This window comes from Pelmatolapia mariae, linkage group LG13, assembly GCF_036321145.2.
Source record: "Pelmatolapia mariae isolate MD_Pm_ZW linkage group LG13, Pm_UMD_F_2, whole genome shotgun sequence".
Classification (NCBI taxonomy): domain Eukaryota; kingdom Metazoa; phylum Chordata; class Actinopteri; order Cichliformes; family Cichlidae; genus Pelmatolapia; species Pelmatolapia mariae.
In genome coordinates this window covers 21,977,704-21,994,478 of record NC_086238.1, presented here as the reverse complement: position 1 = coordinate 21,994,478, position 16,775 = coordinate 21,977,704, and the positions used below count along the sequence as shown (strand labels likewise).

Sequence of the window (16,775 nt, the reverse complement as noted above, 5' to 3'; positions counted from 1 at the left end):
AGTGAGACAGCAAAGGTATCAAATACAAACAATACAAACTGGCAAACAAGTGTTTGTGTTTTTGATTGAATTGCTCCTTGGCTCCACTTCTTTTTCAGCATTTCACTCGTCTTTGTTCTCACCCTCTCCTCCACCTTTCCTTCCATCATCCTTTGCCTCATACTAATGTAGAGAAGCAGAGAGACACTGTTAGATACGACTGTTGAATGCGTGACTCGTCAGGGCCAAAGATGTTTCCAGAGCGTTCAAATGTAAAGCAAAGGAATCTCGACCAAGCACATCGATGTTTGGCGCTGGTGCAGAGATTGGCCCAGCACTGGAAAGAAAAACTCTTAGTCTGCTTTCTTTAAACAGTACAGTTGTTTCTGAGCTGAGTAAAGGTGTGGACAGAGAGCATGTACGGTCCACACAGAGATGTTTCAGCTGAAGGTTTGTCGTTCTAATCTAGAAAAAAAATTATTTTGTGTCCACAAGCTCCGCTGTATGCTCTTGTAGCAACCTTGTTGTTTTCCTTTTCATTGTTTTCCTTCCCCTCTTCAGTCCCTGTGGGGGACGTGTGGAGCTTGTTCGTGATTTCAAACCTGATCATAAGGGTGAGGTCTGCGGTTTCTGGCTTTCTGACAGAGTTGTTTGTGTTCACCGGTTCTCACAGGATAGCTCACTCTGGGAGTGACACAGTATAAGACTAAAACCAGCCTTTGTAATTCTTCTGTTTGTTGTCATCCTTTATCCAACATCATCATTTTGCTGTGGTCTGCTGTAATGAATAGACTTTATTGATTTCATAAAGCCGAATGCCAGAACGTGTGTATTCTTTCCTTCCTAGTGTACAAACTATTTGCACATTGCTTTGAAAATATGGATTTACTCACCTTCCAGTGGAAAACACACATTAAAAAGCATGCGCACTCACTCATATACACATTCTCTACATTCCCTAAAATAGAAGCCCCTCTGTGCAGAGGATTACATTCAGTGTTTTATAGATATTTTTCTTTGAGTCAATGCTCTCAAAGGATTGCTGCACTGTTGGTGAGTCTTTAAGCCGTTGAGTGAAACAGGACTTCAGCACAAGAATTTTCCCAGATAAATATATGATATCTCCGAACAATAAGAGCTCGAAATAGGAACAAAGTGCTTTTGTTAGTATTAAAAATTAAGAGATGACAGGAAACTGTTTCATAAAAGATGGAATGAGCTTTCTCTGGTTTACTCCTAAACTGGCAGTAAGCTTGATGCATTTAGGCAATAAAGGACTGAATGCAGAGCTGCAGTTAGAGCTGCCAAGTGAGACACCTAAGAAGTTCCTGTATGACAGTCTGTATATGAAGTCTAACAGCTGTTCATCGTTAATTTCAGAGGATGTGGTCAGATGTGTTGAAGACACACTGGACTGCCCCATATCGAACCTGCTAACACTTTTTCTGTGCCCAAACGTCTGCTGCATCGGCTGCTGTGTATGTTTTTTGTTCATTGTGCTGCACTTTGGCCAGAGGGGCCGATGGCGCGATATGGCAGCCTCGCTTCTGTCAGTCTGCCCCAGGGCAGCTGTGGCTACAACTGTAGCTTGCCTCGGCCAGTGTGTGAATGTGAGAGTGAATGAATAGTGGAATTGTAAAGCGCTTTGAGGGTCTCGAAAAACGCTATATAAATGCAATCCATTATTATTATTATTATTACTGCTGTGTGTCTTGATGTTTCAGTACTCCACATCAGAGTTAAAAAAATACTCACTTTTCGTTCTTGTCATTTCGATTTTGTTATGGAAAATGACCACATAAGCATACAAGTGCTGACTGCAAATAAACTACTGGCTTGGTGTTTTGTCATAACAGATGCATAGTTGCGTGCAATTTTGTGTTTTTCCATCCATATGGCAGGATTTGTCTTTGCCAATGGGGCACTTGCAGGTGCTTTAGTTTACTGACTGACCCTCAACAAGGTCTAGCTCATTCTCCAGCCCGCTGTCTCCCTGGAGCGTCAATTAGCGCCGTCAAATCTGCTGCTGTGGCTCATTTACAGACACACTTTCCTTTGACATCTGGTTTCTGACGCACTGGTTTTTAGCACTAGTGCTGTCCACGAGCAAAGCGACTGCTGACAAGAAGCACATTAACCCAGAAAAACCACATCTTCGTAAACCTAACCAAGTAGTTTTGAATCTAACCAAGAATGTTTCAGCAACTAAACCAAACTGAGTAGTGATTTAAATTGAAAGTAAAAAATACTGAGCTATCCCTCAGCCTCCTAGCACATACACGCATTTATCAAATCCTACTCTTATATTGGCAACTCACATTAAGAAAGAAATCAACCTGGAGCAAATAGTTGAAATATACAATAATTGTCATTAATGTACTGTTCAGTGTATGATGTCAGGATGGTCCTTGTGACTTTATTATTATTACTACCTAAAAATAGTTTTAATATAGACTATTCTAAAAGTAAGATGGCCTTGCAGTCACATTGAGCCCAGTCTAATGGTCGAGGTTGAACAAGTACACAAGTACTGCTGATACTACTACTGCTCAAAGAGTATTTGTAATGTTGCTAAAACTTTTAAAAGACTGCAGACTCACGGCATCAGTTTAGTTTGCTGACTGTTGCTAATGTAAGCACGGCCAGCACCAGCAGTCTGTTTCCCTGCAGATTATTGTGCACACCTGTGCACAATGTATTCATGCATTATGAAAATATGCATTTAACCAATATTTCTGATGCTAACCAGTGGGAGCAGCAGTGTTTACTGTTCTAGTAGACAGCAACAGAAAGGAGGAAACAGTTTAGGTACACACTAATAATGATCTTCCTCTTGACTTACTGTAGATGTGAAGAGGTGATGGAAGTCAAAGAGATTAATTTGGTCAATTGTGATGATGTATTGTAACGAAGCTGGATGTTTTTTGTTACAATAACTTACATGATTTATGCAAGACACCCTGACTTGTGTAGCACGCCAGGACCACTTCTCATAATTATTTGACCTAACTAATCTGATGAGTGCATCAAGTTCTTAAATAACTGGAATTTGCATCTTACACGATATAAGATATTAAATTTACATTTAGAGGGGTGATGTGCTTTATACCATGTGGCTGAGCCCATTAAATTACACTCATTAAATTAAAAGTATCCTTTAATGCCATGCATCAAATTGTTTCCTAATGCTGTTCCAAAAATCCAGCAACGCAGATTATAGTAATTTGCATATTTGCACTGTGACAGGGTCACACACACACTAAAAAGTTTGCTTTTGCATTTGCGGTTAGAATTCAGCTTTTCTTTGAGATGTGAAAAGAGAATTATTTTTGGAGGTCACCATAGACATGCTGCTGCCTCTGCTTTTATTCTTTCCTTTCATTCTGCTCTTTGGTTCATTACCGGAGATGTAAGACACCGTTTGTATCTGTCTGAAAAGGTCTTGTCTGGGAACTGTCATCTCTCTTTTACATGGTGATGGAACTCTGGTGAACTTAAAAAGGTGTAGGACTCATTGATGCTTTAGAAAAAACTGCTTTTAATTCACTCAATTTCAGTTTCAACTCAGTTTTATTTATTTACAGTAGCCTAAATTCGCAACAACACAATCCTATCATATTATAGAGAAAAGCCCTACATTTAGATGATCCCCTATGAGCAGCACTTGGCGACAGTGGGAAGGAAGAACTCCCTTTTAAGAGGAAAAAGCCTCTGGCAGAAGCAGCCATCTGCTGAGACTAGTCAGGGGTACGCTGGGAAACAGAAAAGAAACTTCACTTTGCAAGTTCACGTTAAGCTCAAAACACCAGGCTCGTGCTGTACTTGCCTTTTTCTAAGCCTCCCTTCTGTTTGCTATTCTGTTTGTGCCTGTTTTTGTCACATTATTTGATTCATCTGCCGAAAGGGCATCGGGGAATGACAGTGTGTCCTGTGCGCTCAGCCAGCCTTCTCTGTGTAAATAAAGGTTTAAGTTTGTGCTGCAAACTTTTTTCCATGGCAGCAGCAGTCTGCAGACGATGGCATGAAAACCCAGCATGCGCTAAAGCAGTTTCCACTGAGCAGAATAATGTACCATCTGTTGAAACACTGTCACCCCACAGCTTTGTTTGGCTCCCAGCAAACATTTTGACATTGAACTGTTGTTGATAGGAAGCTCTGCGCCGTGTTGAAAATGAAAATTGAGACAGCATCTGTACTTGGCTGTTTCCGTCGCCGGAACCAAAATACTGCATTTCAGGGATTCAGAGCTGCTGTGATCTTTTTTATCATACACATATAATATCATGTAAAAAACTTGATTTTGATTCCTGCTTGAGATCTTGAAGGTCACATGTTTATTCTGAATCAATTCATTATGCCCCTCTAGATCAACAGATTCCCTGTAACACGCAAGTCCACAGTCTGGACACGGTTCCACTTTGACCTGACGAATGAAAGCTATAAACCGACATCAAGAACATTTACTTCTGTATGCAGAGGTTCAACCAGCATTCATATTAGACAGATGTATTTTAACTAGGCTGTATAATGGATTATTGACTTCTTACTCCTTTTTATCCAACTTCAATATGAACTTGGTCATACTCATATTTCGCTCAGCTGTCGAGTTTTTGACCAAACAAGCAGCAGATGTGAAATGATTTCCTCTAAACCAACACAGACACTTTAAAAATCAATTTTAGGCAAAACTGACAATTTAATAACAAAATTCTGCAGAACAGAGGTGTTAGGGTGAGTGCAAAACATTTTTTTTCCTGTTCCAATATGATGAGGAAACCCTGGCATCTGGGATCTGCAGATATCGAGTACCGATCTGATGCTGGTGTTTGAATTTAGGAAATTCTGCAATGTTCAGTAACGTTTTAACATGCTTAATGATATAAATTTATACAGCCAAGTACATTTTTGGTATTAATTTAGAACAATGCAGCCATGCACGTATAATAATAACTTAAGTATGATGTAACGTGTATTTTGGTTTCAGCGATCCACTGAAGTTTAGACAAATATGTTTCAAATCAAACGAGCCTTCTGCTCGACCATCTCTGATTGCCATAAAAAATTATATGGTAGAAAATGTGAACATTTATAATGATTACTGTGAAATTTTAGCTTCATGTATCAAATACTTTTCAAGACAGATTTTTTTGAAAAATGCCCAGCTGAGCCACGTTCAGGCCTTTTTGTTGCACGTTGAAATCTGAGGCAATGTTTTGATCTCAAAGTCTATTAAATATAAAAGCCTAAAATTTTCACAGATTTTTCTTGCCAAAATAAATCAGACTCTGTCATTTGGGACAGATAAAGAACATCAAAAAAATATCAGAGTATTGACAGATTAAAATATGAAAGAAAAAACCATCCAGCACTCCTGAAAAGTCTCATATGTGAGCACACATTCATTAAAAACATGCAGATTGTATTTTGTTGGCATATTTTTCATTTTTGACACTACTACAAACTCAAATTCTAGAAGTTCAAGCAGGAAATGTTGTAAAAACCGGCTGGTTTGAGATGGAATGACCCCACTGGTGCTGCCCATCTTGTGTTTCCACTTTGGCTGGCTGACCTGGTCACTGAAGCTGATATAATGACTATTCCTGTCAGCTACACAAGTTCCTACCACAGTCAGGAAGCAAAAGTAAGACCCACTGGAAAATTCCAGGATTTCCTGATAGGCAGTCCGCGCTGAAGTAGTCGACACTGGAGTTGGACTTCATCTGATCGCTAGACTAGTGATCTTCTACGGAAGCAGCTTGATGCTGTCAAAGAACATGAAAACAGTGACCTGATCAACTAGCCAATAGGGCAAAATGAGACTGTAAATACCAGAGAAGTTGGTTAGCAGCCTCTGAAGATTTGCATACTGATTCATTTAAAAAAACAAAAACAAAAAGATGTTGTAAAATATGCTTGAACAGCCATTATTCTGCACAGGCAGACTGCCCAAGTAAAGTCTATGTGTGGGAGACACTGCCTTGGTCTGTGACTGGCTGAAAACACGTTCTGAGTGAACCCAGTAGGTGTGTGTTGTTTCACACTGAGAAACTCACTAATCAAACGATGAGTAAACACATTTATCGTGCAGAAATGCCGACTGATTGAATGTTTTACAATGAATTGTGCCAAGGACATGGACAGTCCATGGCAAAATTTACTGTAGGGCTGTAACTGGTTTGCTCTCATATAAGGTTAGGTTTAATACAGTTTTCTACTATAGTGATTTCTAACCTTGCTATCTGTAGCTCTGTTCCAGCTGATGTGATAAATATTCATTAGAAAGTTACAGTTTGGTGAAATTCTTCAGATATGGAGCATTGCACAGATTTTCTTTGGGAGCTGTTTCTCACGCAGAAATATTAATCTAGGAGACGTGACCTTTCTTGAGGACACAAATGAAGCGGTTTTGTTTTCTCCATGGCATTTGAATGATACTTAAGAAAACAGCAAGAAGCTTGTAAAAAAAACAATGAGAATGCACTTTGAAAGTGTCTGAAAATGACTGATTGTGACTTGTAAAGCCCCCTGTGAACACTTAAAAACCTAAAGATAGAAAAGAGACTCGTGTGTTCATGCAAGAAATAAGAAGTGTTCTTATCATTTTGTGGTGGAAATCTGGTTTGTAAAGGCAGGCTAAAGCTAAACGTGTGTTCTAAAAGAAAATCAAATGTTGGTCTTCAAAGTGTTATTGTTAGAAGAAAAAACACTGGGCTTGCTGTAAATCCAGCTGCAGATTCTAAATATGTTTGCATGAAGTTCAGTCCAGCGCTCTCTAATAATGTGTCAAACTGTACTGAGCTTTGAAGTGCTGCATTCAAAACCAGGAGATCCTTAGCAGTCAAACTGGGACTTAACTGCTAAGCCATATTAACGATCGTACTCCAGGAACTATCTGGGAACGACGAACACACCGAGCCTGCTTCGCTCTCTACCTCCTCTCCTTTTCTTTTCATCTGTGTTTTCACAAAGCAGAGGAGCCGAGTCTTTGAAAAATGACCTGAGAGAGAAAGGCAGACAGCAGCAAAAGAGGAACAAGGGGGAAGGGTTTTAGCGTCACACAGGCAAACTCAAGGGGCCACAGTATTAATGGGGAAAGGGCTTCAAAGCTGTTGGTGATGCACAGGGGCCCCAAGCAGGAGATGAGGTGTTAGGGTGCGGGGTGGAAAAAGATGGAAAGAAGAGAAATGAAAGGGAAGGAAGAGGAAGGAAAGCGAGAAGACGCTTTTCTCTTTTCTGTCAGAGTGAGGTCAGCCACTAACTAAATGTTCAGCTTATCCTCTTCCTCTCATTCTGTGGAATCTAAAGTCTAGGTGTGCTTACTGGAAGAAGAATAAGGTACACTTATTATCTTTGACACTACTGTATAACTAAATGTCACATTCCATGTTTTCTGCTTCTGTTGCTATGCTGGAACACAACAAAGATTTCCAGCCCATTAAAACTTTTGTTCTTGCTGCTCTGAAATCTTTGAGTGGATCACTGGAAGTTTGCATTAGACAGCAGGTAACAGATGGACGTGGCCACCCTGACTGAACAAGCTTATAATAGTCTTTTCACTCACTATGTGTTTACACAGCACTCTGCATTTAATCATTAGTTATTATTAATCTCTGGCTCTCTTCCACAGTGTTTCTTTTGTCCCGTCTCTCTCCCATCTTCCCCAACAAATCGTGGCAGACAGCTGCCCCTCCCTGAGCCTGGTTCTGGCCAAGGCTTCTTCCTGTTAAAAGGGAGTTTTTCCTTCCCACTGTGGCTGAGTGCTTGCCTGTAAGAGGTCATCTGGGACTTTCTCTGTATTATTGTAGCTTATAATAGTCTTTTCACTCACTATGTGTTTACACAGCACTCTGCATTTAATCATTAGTTATTATTAATCTCTGGCTCTCTTCCACAGTGTTTCTTTTGTCCCGTCTCTCTCCCATCTTCCCCAACAAATCGTGGCAGACAGCTGCCCCTCCCTGAGCCTGGTTCTGGCCAAGGCTTCTTCCTGTTAAAAGGGAGTTTTTCCTTCCCACTGTGGCTGAGTGCTTGCCTGTAAGAGGTCATCTGGGACTTTCTCTGTATTATTGTAGGGTCTCTACCTTACATATAAAGCATCTTGAGGTGACTGTTGTTGTGATTTGGGCTATATAAATAAAATAAAATTGAATTATGTTTTAGGTGCTGTGTTGTTGTTGTTGCTTTTTGGAGCAGAGGATAAAGTGCTAAGATACAGTCCCAATCAAAAGTTTAAGACCACTTGAAAAATGCCAAAAAATCATATTTTGCATGGTTGGATCTTAACAATGTCACGGCTGGGGCAGTAGTCGTGTGGTGTTTGGAGAGGAAGGATCCAAGCAGACAACGGCGGTGATGCGAGTGAGGTTTATTGATGACGGGCGACAGTGACACAAAGCGGTGATGAAAATTACAAAGGAAACTGAACTGGGAAAGCTAGTAAGCTGACCTGAAACCAGTGTTGGGGAGTAACGGAATACATGTACCGCCGTTACGTATTTAGAATACAAAATATGAGTAACTGTATTCCGTTACAGTTACCGTTTAAAAAGGTGGTATTCAGAATACAGTTACTTTGTTGAAATAAATGGATTACACGGCGGTACTTTCCTGTTTCATATTGTCGCGGGTCAGGACTGTTTGGGTTTGTTTGACAGCTACGCTCTGTTGTTCCAGGCGGCAGCGTTACGGTTGCCATGGTTACAGGGTGACGCTCTCTCTCTCTGCGTGTTTCCTGGGTGAGAGAGCGCTTTTTTGTTGTTGTTGTTGTTGTGCTAAGCTAAAAGGCAGAATGCTACAGGCATGGCCCTAAAGAATGTAGCCTGATGGGCAGTGTAGTCCGTGCTGCAGCGAGAATGGACTGCCATACACGTTATGTGTCTGTGAGCGAGGGAGGGAGAGAAAGGAAAAGTCCGAGCTGTCACGGAGCAAAAACGGGAGCTGGAAGCATGTAAATATAAGAATAACCACTGCAGCCAAGAAGAGTGCCTGAGGAGCCCATTTGTAAGTAAGCTATTAAGACTCAACTGTACACTGTGTTCGTGTTTTCCTCCGGAAAAAATAAGTTCCATTGGAGCAGCCTTTCAACGCCTCTCTCTGTCTCTCGCTAGCAAAGTTGACCCAGACAACAAAGTAAAGCTAGTTTTCAGCTACCAGCCCGACACGGAACCCACCGTATTAGCCAGAGGTCCCTTTACTACGGTTCGGAGCCGCGGACCTTCAGTAACAGTAATAAATCACAGCAATAGTACATTCACGTAGTTGTAAACAGCATGATAATATATTAAGTAATCCAAAGTATTCAGAATACGTTACCCTCATTGAGTAACGTAACGGAATACGTTACAGAATACATTTTGGGGCATGTATTCGGTATTCTGTAATGGAATACATTTTAAAAGTAACCTTCCCAACACTGCCTGAAACATAACACAAAGGAAGGACACGAGGCGAGGAGCAGAGCGACACGGAGAAACACAAAACAAGACAGCCGAACCGACGATGAACACAGGTAACCAGACACTATATATACACACACAGAGGAACACAAAATGGCAAACCGGAGGGAGGCACAGCTGATCCTAATTACACAGACGAGACAGGGAGAGCACAAAACTGAACACAGTGAAGTCACAAATGGATCTACAAAGTAAAACAGGAAGTATACACTGACGAAACAAAGAACACGAAACTGACTGGGAGCATAAACTATAACCAAAGAACTAGAACATCCAACCCCAAATATATATATATATATATTTCATTAAGTTTTCCACAGAAATTATTACAAATGTGAAGAAAACGTGATTGTCACAAATTCTCGAACTGTACTCACTGAAATCCTAAAGAAAAGAATTCTGCACATTTTCCACTGGCTGTTCAATAAATAAGATTCTGTTGTTCAACATGCAAGCATTTCCAACTTTTATGTAAGAGCGCTTCAGCAGGAGGAGAGAGGTCCACAGTCAGAGTGCAGATACTTGAGCCAACTCATTTTAAAAGTTTGTTTTTGTAAATATATACTGTTTGCCTATTGGACCTAGCATCATGTGGTCACTAGGGGAATTGCAGTTTTTTGGCCCTTGTTGCCAAACCCAGATTGATTGTTTCCATGTGGGAAAAACCAGACCGTTCTCATTCCCGATGCGTAACATACCGACGATTTGTCAAGTCCCAAGGCGTCCCATAGGAACGTGAAAGGTAACCTTCCTGGTCCCTATGATACGCACCGGATTGTGGATGGAATCCACTAGAATGACGCTCCCATCGGTAACACACGTTCCAACCGTGTATTCCAGCCCTAACCCTAACCTTAATCCTAACCATAACCTTATCCTTGACCTTAACGACAGTCTCAATCGTATTAGGCTATGTTCACACTGCAGGCGAAAGCGCATCAAATCCGATTTTTTTGACCCTATGCGACCCATATCCGATCATGGTATGACAGTGTGAACGGCACAAATCCGATATTTTCAAATCCGATCTGGGTCACTTTCGTATGTGGTACTGAATCCGATACATATCCGATGTTTTAGAAAGCGACTGCTGTTTGGACGGTCATGTCGCATTAAATCCGTCTTTTACGTCACTGACACGAGACAGACGCCAATTATCAGCGCCGGAGAAGCGCCCGAGAAGACATCGCGAACGCTTCCTGGCCATCCAGTGTAATGTCAGTGAAACTGTTGGGAAGACAACGTTGGAGAAACGTGAACATTTTATTTGTACTGTATAATCTGCAGATTCTGACCGAAATCTGCAACTATCCTTTGAAGCACCGCTCCTCTAAAACAGCAATAAGGATAATTATTAGGTTATCTACATTATTATGTAAATAACAAAATAACTTAAAGCAAAAATTGGGAAACGTAAAGTCCGAAGTCTTTATATTAAGGGCCATCAGTCAAACAATATTGTTTGCTCTGGGTCTAAACAGAGCGCGTTGTGTGTGACATCTTCTTTTGCGCATGCGGGCCGCTTTGAGCGTTCACACTAGAGCTCGTTTGCTGTCGCATTTTATTTGTAGTGTGAACAAGCAGACAAAAAAATAGGATTTGATCAAAAAATCGGAATTGAGCATTAAGACCTGCAGTGTGAACGTAGCCTTAGATACTGTTTTCCAAAGCGATTAATGATTTGAAAGTAAAAGAAATGTACATGTGTAGATTCATTCCAAATGGTTCTCATGTTTCCTGCCGTTTCCGAACGCGTAACATAGTGATGTATTGGGTGGCCTAAAGAGTAACATACGATTTATCACATGAAGTAATATGTTACGTTTTGGGATGAGAACGGGAACTGAGATAGGGAAATCATTTTAGAGCAGTGAGGACATCGTCAGCTATCTGTCTTTGTGTTTACAAAAGGAAACTTCTGTGAGTCTGATTGAAGAATCAGCAGGGTCAGAAGGTTTGCACCGCAAAGATGTAGCAGAGCAAGAGCAAATTTACTACATCTTTTTCTGTATTTTTTAAAATTATTTTTTCATGTCAGGCTTTTCCTGTGTTATTATTGTTTACGCTTAACGGATTTTTTTTTTGTAAAATGTCCTTGTAACTGTTGAATTCTTCCAAAACGCAAACATTTCTTGGCAGCGTACACAGAGCTGAGCAGTTGGACACGGTCACTCGGGCTGCTATTTATTCTGCTTTGATAAAATATAATAGAATTCACAATACAGTAGTCCTACTTTACATAGTGAGTCACTAAACTGCTTTGTGCAATCAATGAATTTAGACATTTATCTGAAGTCTGGCTTTTAGATTTCTTTTTATAGCCCGTAGATACACTGCATGGACAAAAGTAAGGCTCTTAAAGGGGTCACCGTTTTTTTCCTCTTATTTCAAATTAAGAGGTGTTTCCAGTCCCTTTGCAAAAGGTGTATCAAATCAAGACCTAGTGATTCAGTCTGCTTTTACAAACATTTGGGAAAGGAAGGGTTGTTGTAAAGAGCTCACTGAATTTGAGTGTGGTGCTGTAATAGGATGCCATCGATACAAGTCAGTTGAGGTTATATTATATATATACGTAGTGATATGTATGAAGTGATAAAGCTACATGAAAATGAATGCTGTCTTTGTTAGATGTCATGCCTTGTGTATACTCTTTGTTTGCTTGATTGAGATTTGTAATTTATTGTACTGCTCAGGTTGCTAGTTGTTTGAACTTGCAAATCCACTGAAGCTTAATTAAAATGGGCTTTTAGTTTGAAGTGGTTAACTCATTTCAGTAGTGAATTCAAAACAAAGCTTCATCACCTTTTATTATTGTGCACACATGCAGCAGGACTTATCTTTCTATGTATTAAACACAAAAAACACATATAGAAACACACACACCTGTTTATTTTTGTTAAAGAAGAGTGCCTCAAACAGTGCATGCTGGGACGTCTGTTACTATGCTAGTTATGCAAGGTTAATTTAATGGGTTGAATGAACCCTGAGATCTGAGCAGAAAAATCAGTTTTGAGATAAACTGACTTTAATATTACAACATTTACATGCACAACATTTGAGAACTGTGCTAAAATCTTATCTAACATTTATGGTGTCGCAGCTTACAGTTTATTCAGTTCATTCAATTTCAGAACTCCAGTCACTGAGCTCAATATGTGTTTTGCCTGAGGAGGACATTATTTAATTAGGCTGTCAGTAGCAGATTGACAGCCCCTCCACCCCCTCAACTAAAACATCAATATTAACTGTTACCGTTAACACAAATTTAATAGGCTATCAGTTAGTTTTACTTGTGCTGATTCACCTCCATCCATCAGGTGAGTAGTGACCAGTATGGGCTTAGTACCAGGGACAGGCACAAAGAATTTTTCCCTCTTTGGAACTCCATGGAAAACCTCTAAGTGTGAAACCGTCACTGGTGATGACCCCACCAACCCTAACCCTAAATTTAAGCAAGTAGGAAATATAATTTAGTTTTTATGTAATTGTTCTCCCAACTCCTAGTAACTAGGGAACAAAGAAAATAATCATTTATAATAAGTAGTTTTCCCCTCTTCTCCAAATGTTAGGATTATGGTTACTACCTATGATGACCTCAGAAGGTTAAAACAAGGTAGAAATATTCACTTTATTCAGAATTATTCTATATGAAATACCTTAGTGAACATGAACTTTTCAGAGTATTTTTATTTGTCTACTGCCCATACACTCTCAGCTATTCTTTGCACAGTGCCAAGTCTCCTCCTGCTTAGAAGTTTGCAAAGAGCTGTAAATCCTCTCTATATTGTGCTATATATACACTTGGCTTCCTGTGGCTTTAAAAGCTAGAACTCTGTGTGATGTCTGGCTGCAGTAATGCAGTGCTGCTTACTGATTTGGTTTTGTTCTGTTGCTTTCTCATGAGCGACTGGCTGGAGGCTGTTTGGGTGAGCGATGAGGAGCACTGTCTCAATGAACGGCTTCAGGGTGGCCAGGGGTGGAAAATGGAATGTCACGCAGACACATATGCATCCATACACAAAGACAAGATACAGATGTTTCATACTTGAACACAAAAACTCAGTGGTCCTTGCACAGTCCAACCTCTCCCCCACCACACACACACACACACACACATCGCCAGTCTTTTATCTCACTCTCTCTCCTCGTTTCATTTCTTGTTGCACTGCTTCGGGCTGTGTGCAAATTCATTCACTGTGAAAATGGAAGGCAGCTCCGCGCTGCACACTTTCATTTAGTCTCATTCAGTTAGCCACAGACTCTCTGCATGCTGCTCTCACCCACATTTCAGTTGAAATTAAAGATGTCTAATCGCTTACGCAAACTGACACAAAAGTAATTAATTTCAGAGTCAACACCACACGCCCAGTCTCTAACTTTCTGGGGCCTTTGACGTCTCCTCAGGGTGGATGTCGCCTGTAGGCTCCGACACTGTGTCTGATTTCCTATTGCAGAACAAGTATTGTGATTAGCAAGGAAAGCGATTGTGCAGATAAAAAAATGTGGTCTTCTATGGGGTCAGAGTCGTTACAACTACATTAAATGGACTTTTAACATTGGAGCATTGCTCCTGCTGTTTTTAAATAACTCTCAAATAGTTACATTTCACACATTCTGTGATAATGGTCGCATGCAGGAAGTCATCACTAATCCCATTCCCTTCTCTTGTTTTGCAGATGCGTAGTACTCGAGGTGTATCCATTTGGCCTGTGGGATTTGTGGGTGGCAGAGCATATGAGCGCCCCCTGGTGTCTGGGGGTAAAGTTGTGGGCTGGTACACTGGCTGGAGGCCAGACCGACCTTTTGCCACCGACATGGCAGGTAAGAGGCAATCTGTAAATCAGCTAAAGTGCAAGGATTTCTTGGTCGGACATAAATATATCGAGCTTCTACCATCCATGTCCCCACATCCAGAGAGATATATGGATCCGGATTAGTGTTTTATATTTTTTTAAAGAAAAGTAGCTAAAGGTTTAGATCCATTTAATGAATTTGGCATGGATAAGATGTTGGTTTAAGGTCAAATGGTCCAAAGGGAGGACGCAGACAGCTCAAGTTTCAAAATCTAAAAGATGAATTGTTAAACTGAATGTGTCCTATGTGGACAGTCAGCTGACATGGCAAGGAGTTCAAGTAGACATTTCACAATAAAAATCTAACACATTTTATTATATTAACCAAATGTCTGTGGCTCCCTTATTACTAGCAAAATGTCTGGCCATTAAAGCAAGATGCTGTACTTAAAACTACAGAAAGAAATCAAGGATATCTTTTGAGCTACACAGATATGCAGACAGGTTCATATGACTTCTCTGTCAGTGACTTCTTTATAGTGGGGGGTTTGAAAATAAAAATTATAAGTTATATAATTAAAAAAATGTTATTCTTATGTTCAAACTTTAAAGTTGTTGGGATCAGTTTTTCCCAGATATTTGGTTTTTAGATTTGCATTTCTTGTGGGCATTTTCTAGTTTTTGTGTTGCCGAGAACAGTGTCAGCATTCTTGTTTATTAAACTCTTAGTAAAACCAGTGTTCCTGTGGCTGTGTGGTGTATGGGGCACATGGAAGGTCCTTGTCACTCAATAGAAAACATTTATACTGAGCATAATTATTCCAAAATTTATACAAAGCATCTAAACATTCATAGTGACATTTTGTGAGGTGGCTTAACATTTATAACATTGCTCCTTTGGTATATTACATTAAGTTCATGTGACTTCGCCTAAGCACCGTAGTGCCCCCTCAAGATAACAGGTATAACCCACTTCTCTTCTGCTGACTTCACTTAATTTTCTTAAGGCAATAATGTTGCATACATATTACATATATGTGGTTTATTCAGTAAGGTTGCTTGTAGCCAGCCAGTATGTTTGTCATTAATTTATCCAGATTTATACAATTTTATTACTGACTCACTATTACTCGAACCACAGATTTACTTGCTGCCAGCGAGTAGAACTTGCACGACTTTTTCCAAATGACCTGTCGCAACTAATCGGTGTATATGTCAGGCAATCAGTAACAAGAAATTGCAGTGTAGAAAAGCTAAATCATGTTTGCAGCCAGTTTGACTCAGCATTACTTTTACAGTGTGACCAATGGAGCTATGAGAAGTAGATTGTGCAAGTGGTAGATGTCTCATTCTGTCTGTATCTTAGTCATAGTTTTAAAAGAGATCTGCACCGGGCGTGATCATCAAGCGCTTTAAAATCAAATCAGTTGGTTAAATGTATCATTACAGTTGATAGATACTGTATCAGTCACTGTGAGGCTTTAGAATTCAGGTCACGTGTCATCCATCTGTTGGTTTAATTCTTACCACTCGTTGCCAAATTGTGGATTACACAGCAGAGTTATTTGAATAGGAAATTAGCCATTACATGTGGGGCTATGAAACTGTAAAACAGGTTTGCAGAAATGCCACTGCACTCACTCTGAATCTGTGAGTGTGCTGAGTCAGGTAATAGAGGTGACTATGCAACTTCGGTTGCTTTTTTAAACTTCTTTCTGGAAGCTTCAAAAGGTTTTATTGACCAGTTCATTGATTACAAAACAGTTAAAGCCAGTTGGAGTGTTTCGGCCTGCTGGCTTTCATCAAAGCAGGAAACCAAACAGAAAACATTACTCCGTGTTCCTTGTGTCCTGAATTTACCTGCTTAGATCAGACAGCTTTTCTGTTGAGCTTCTGTTTTTTCATGGATTAATTTGCCGTAAAATGAGATCCGATCCTTCCAATTTAATGTTCTGATTGTAAGACCTCCACATAGGACCTGCTGTGCTGCTTTGGCTGATTGTTTGTTCCGGAGAAATCACCACACGGGATTGTAGAGCGCTGTTAAGTAAAACAGTGCTGAACAGCAACAGACTGGGAGGAATTTGAATTTAAGGAAACCAGTGGGGTGAAAATAAAAGTCGGAGGCATCAGGAAACTCGGCAGCTGATGTATTTTAAATAAAGCAGATTCTAGAAACACTCCTCAGATGACAGCTGCTGGTTACACCTACCTGTGCCGGCACACCTATCAGTCAAAGAAGCAGCTGCTGCCATCTACACATTACACCTACAGAATGGAAACCCATGCCCTGAAGCTCCCAGTACCCAGTTTTTGTCCTGATGTTAATGCCAGAGGAGGTTTGAAACTGCAGTTACTCAGTCAGCAGAGCACTGGTGACTTTTACACACTGTGCACCTCAATAGTTGGCATCCCCACTCTCCCCACTTCATGGCTGAATTTCTCTGGTTCTTGAGCACTTACAGCTGATCATGGAATATCTGGGAAGAAAGCAATTTCACAAGCTCACTTGTTGCAATCATGGCACACGACACTCGAATACAGTGAG

General features: G+C 40.4%; 1 protein-coding gene across 1 annotated transcript in view; it reads left to right on the top strand.

The window, feature by feature from the left end:
* Window positions 1-16,775, top strand: part of b3gat2 (beta-1,3-glucuronyltransferase 2 (glucuronosyltransferase S)) — a 66,922-nt gene that overhangs the window by 17,544 nt on the left and 32,603 nt on the right. Inside the window, exon 2 of the mRNA XM_063490972.1 lies at window positions 14,111-14,255. Within this exon, the coding sequence (XP_063347042.1) occupies window positions 14,111-14,255 (145 nt within the window). The remainder of the gene's footprint in view (window positions 1-14,110; window positions 14,256-16,775) is intronic.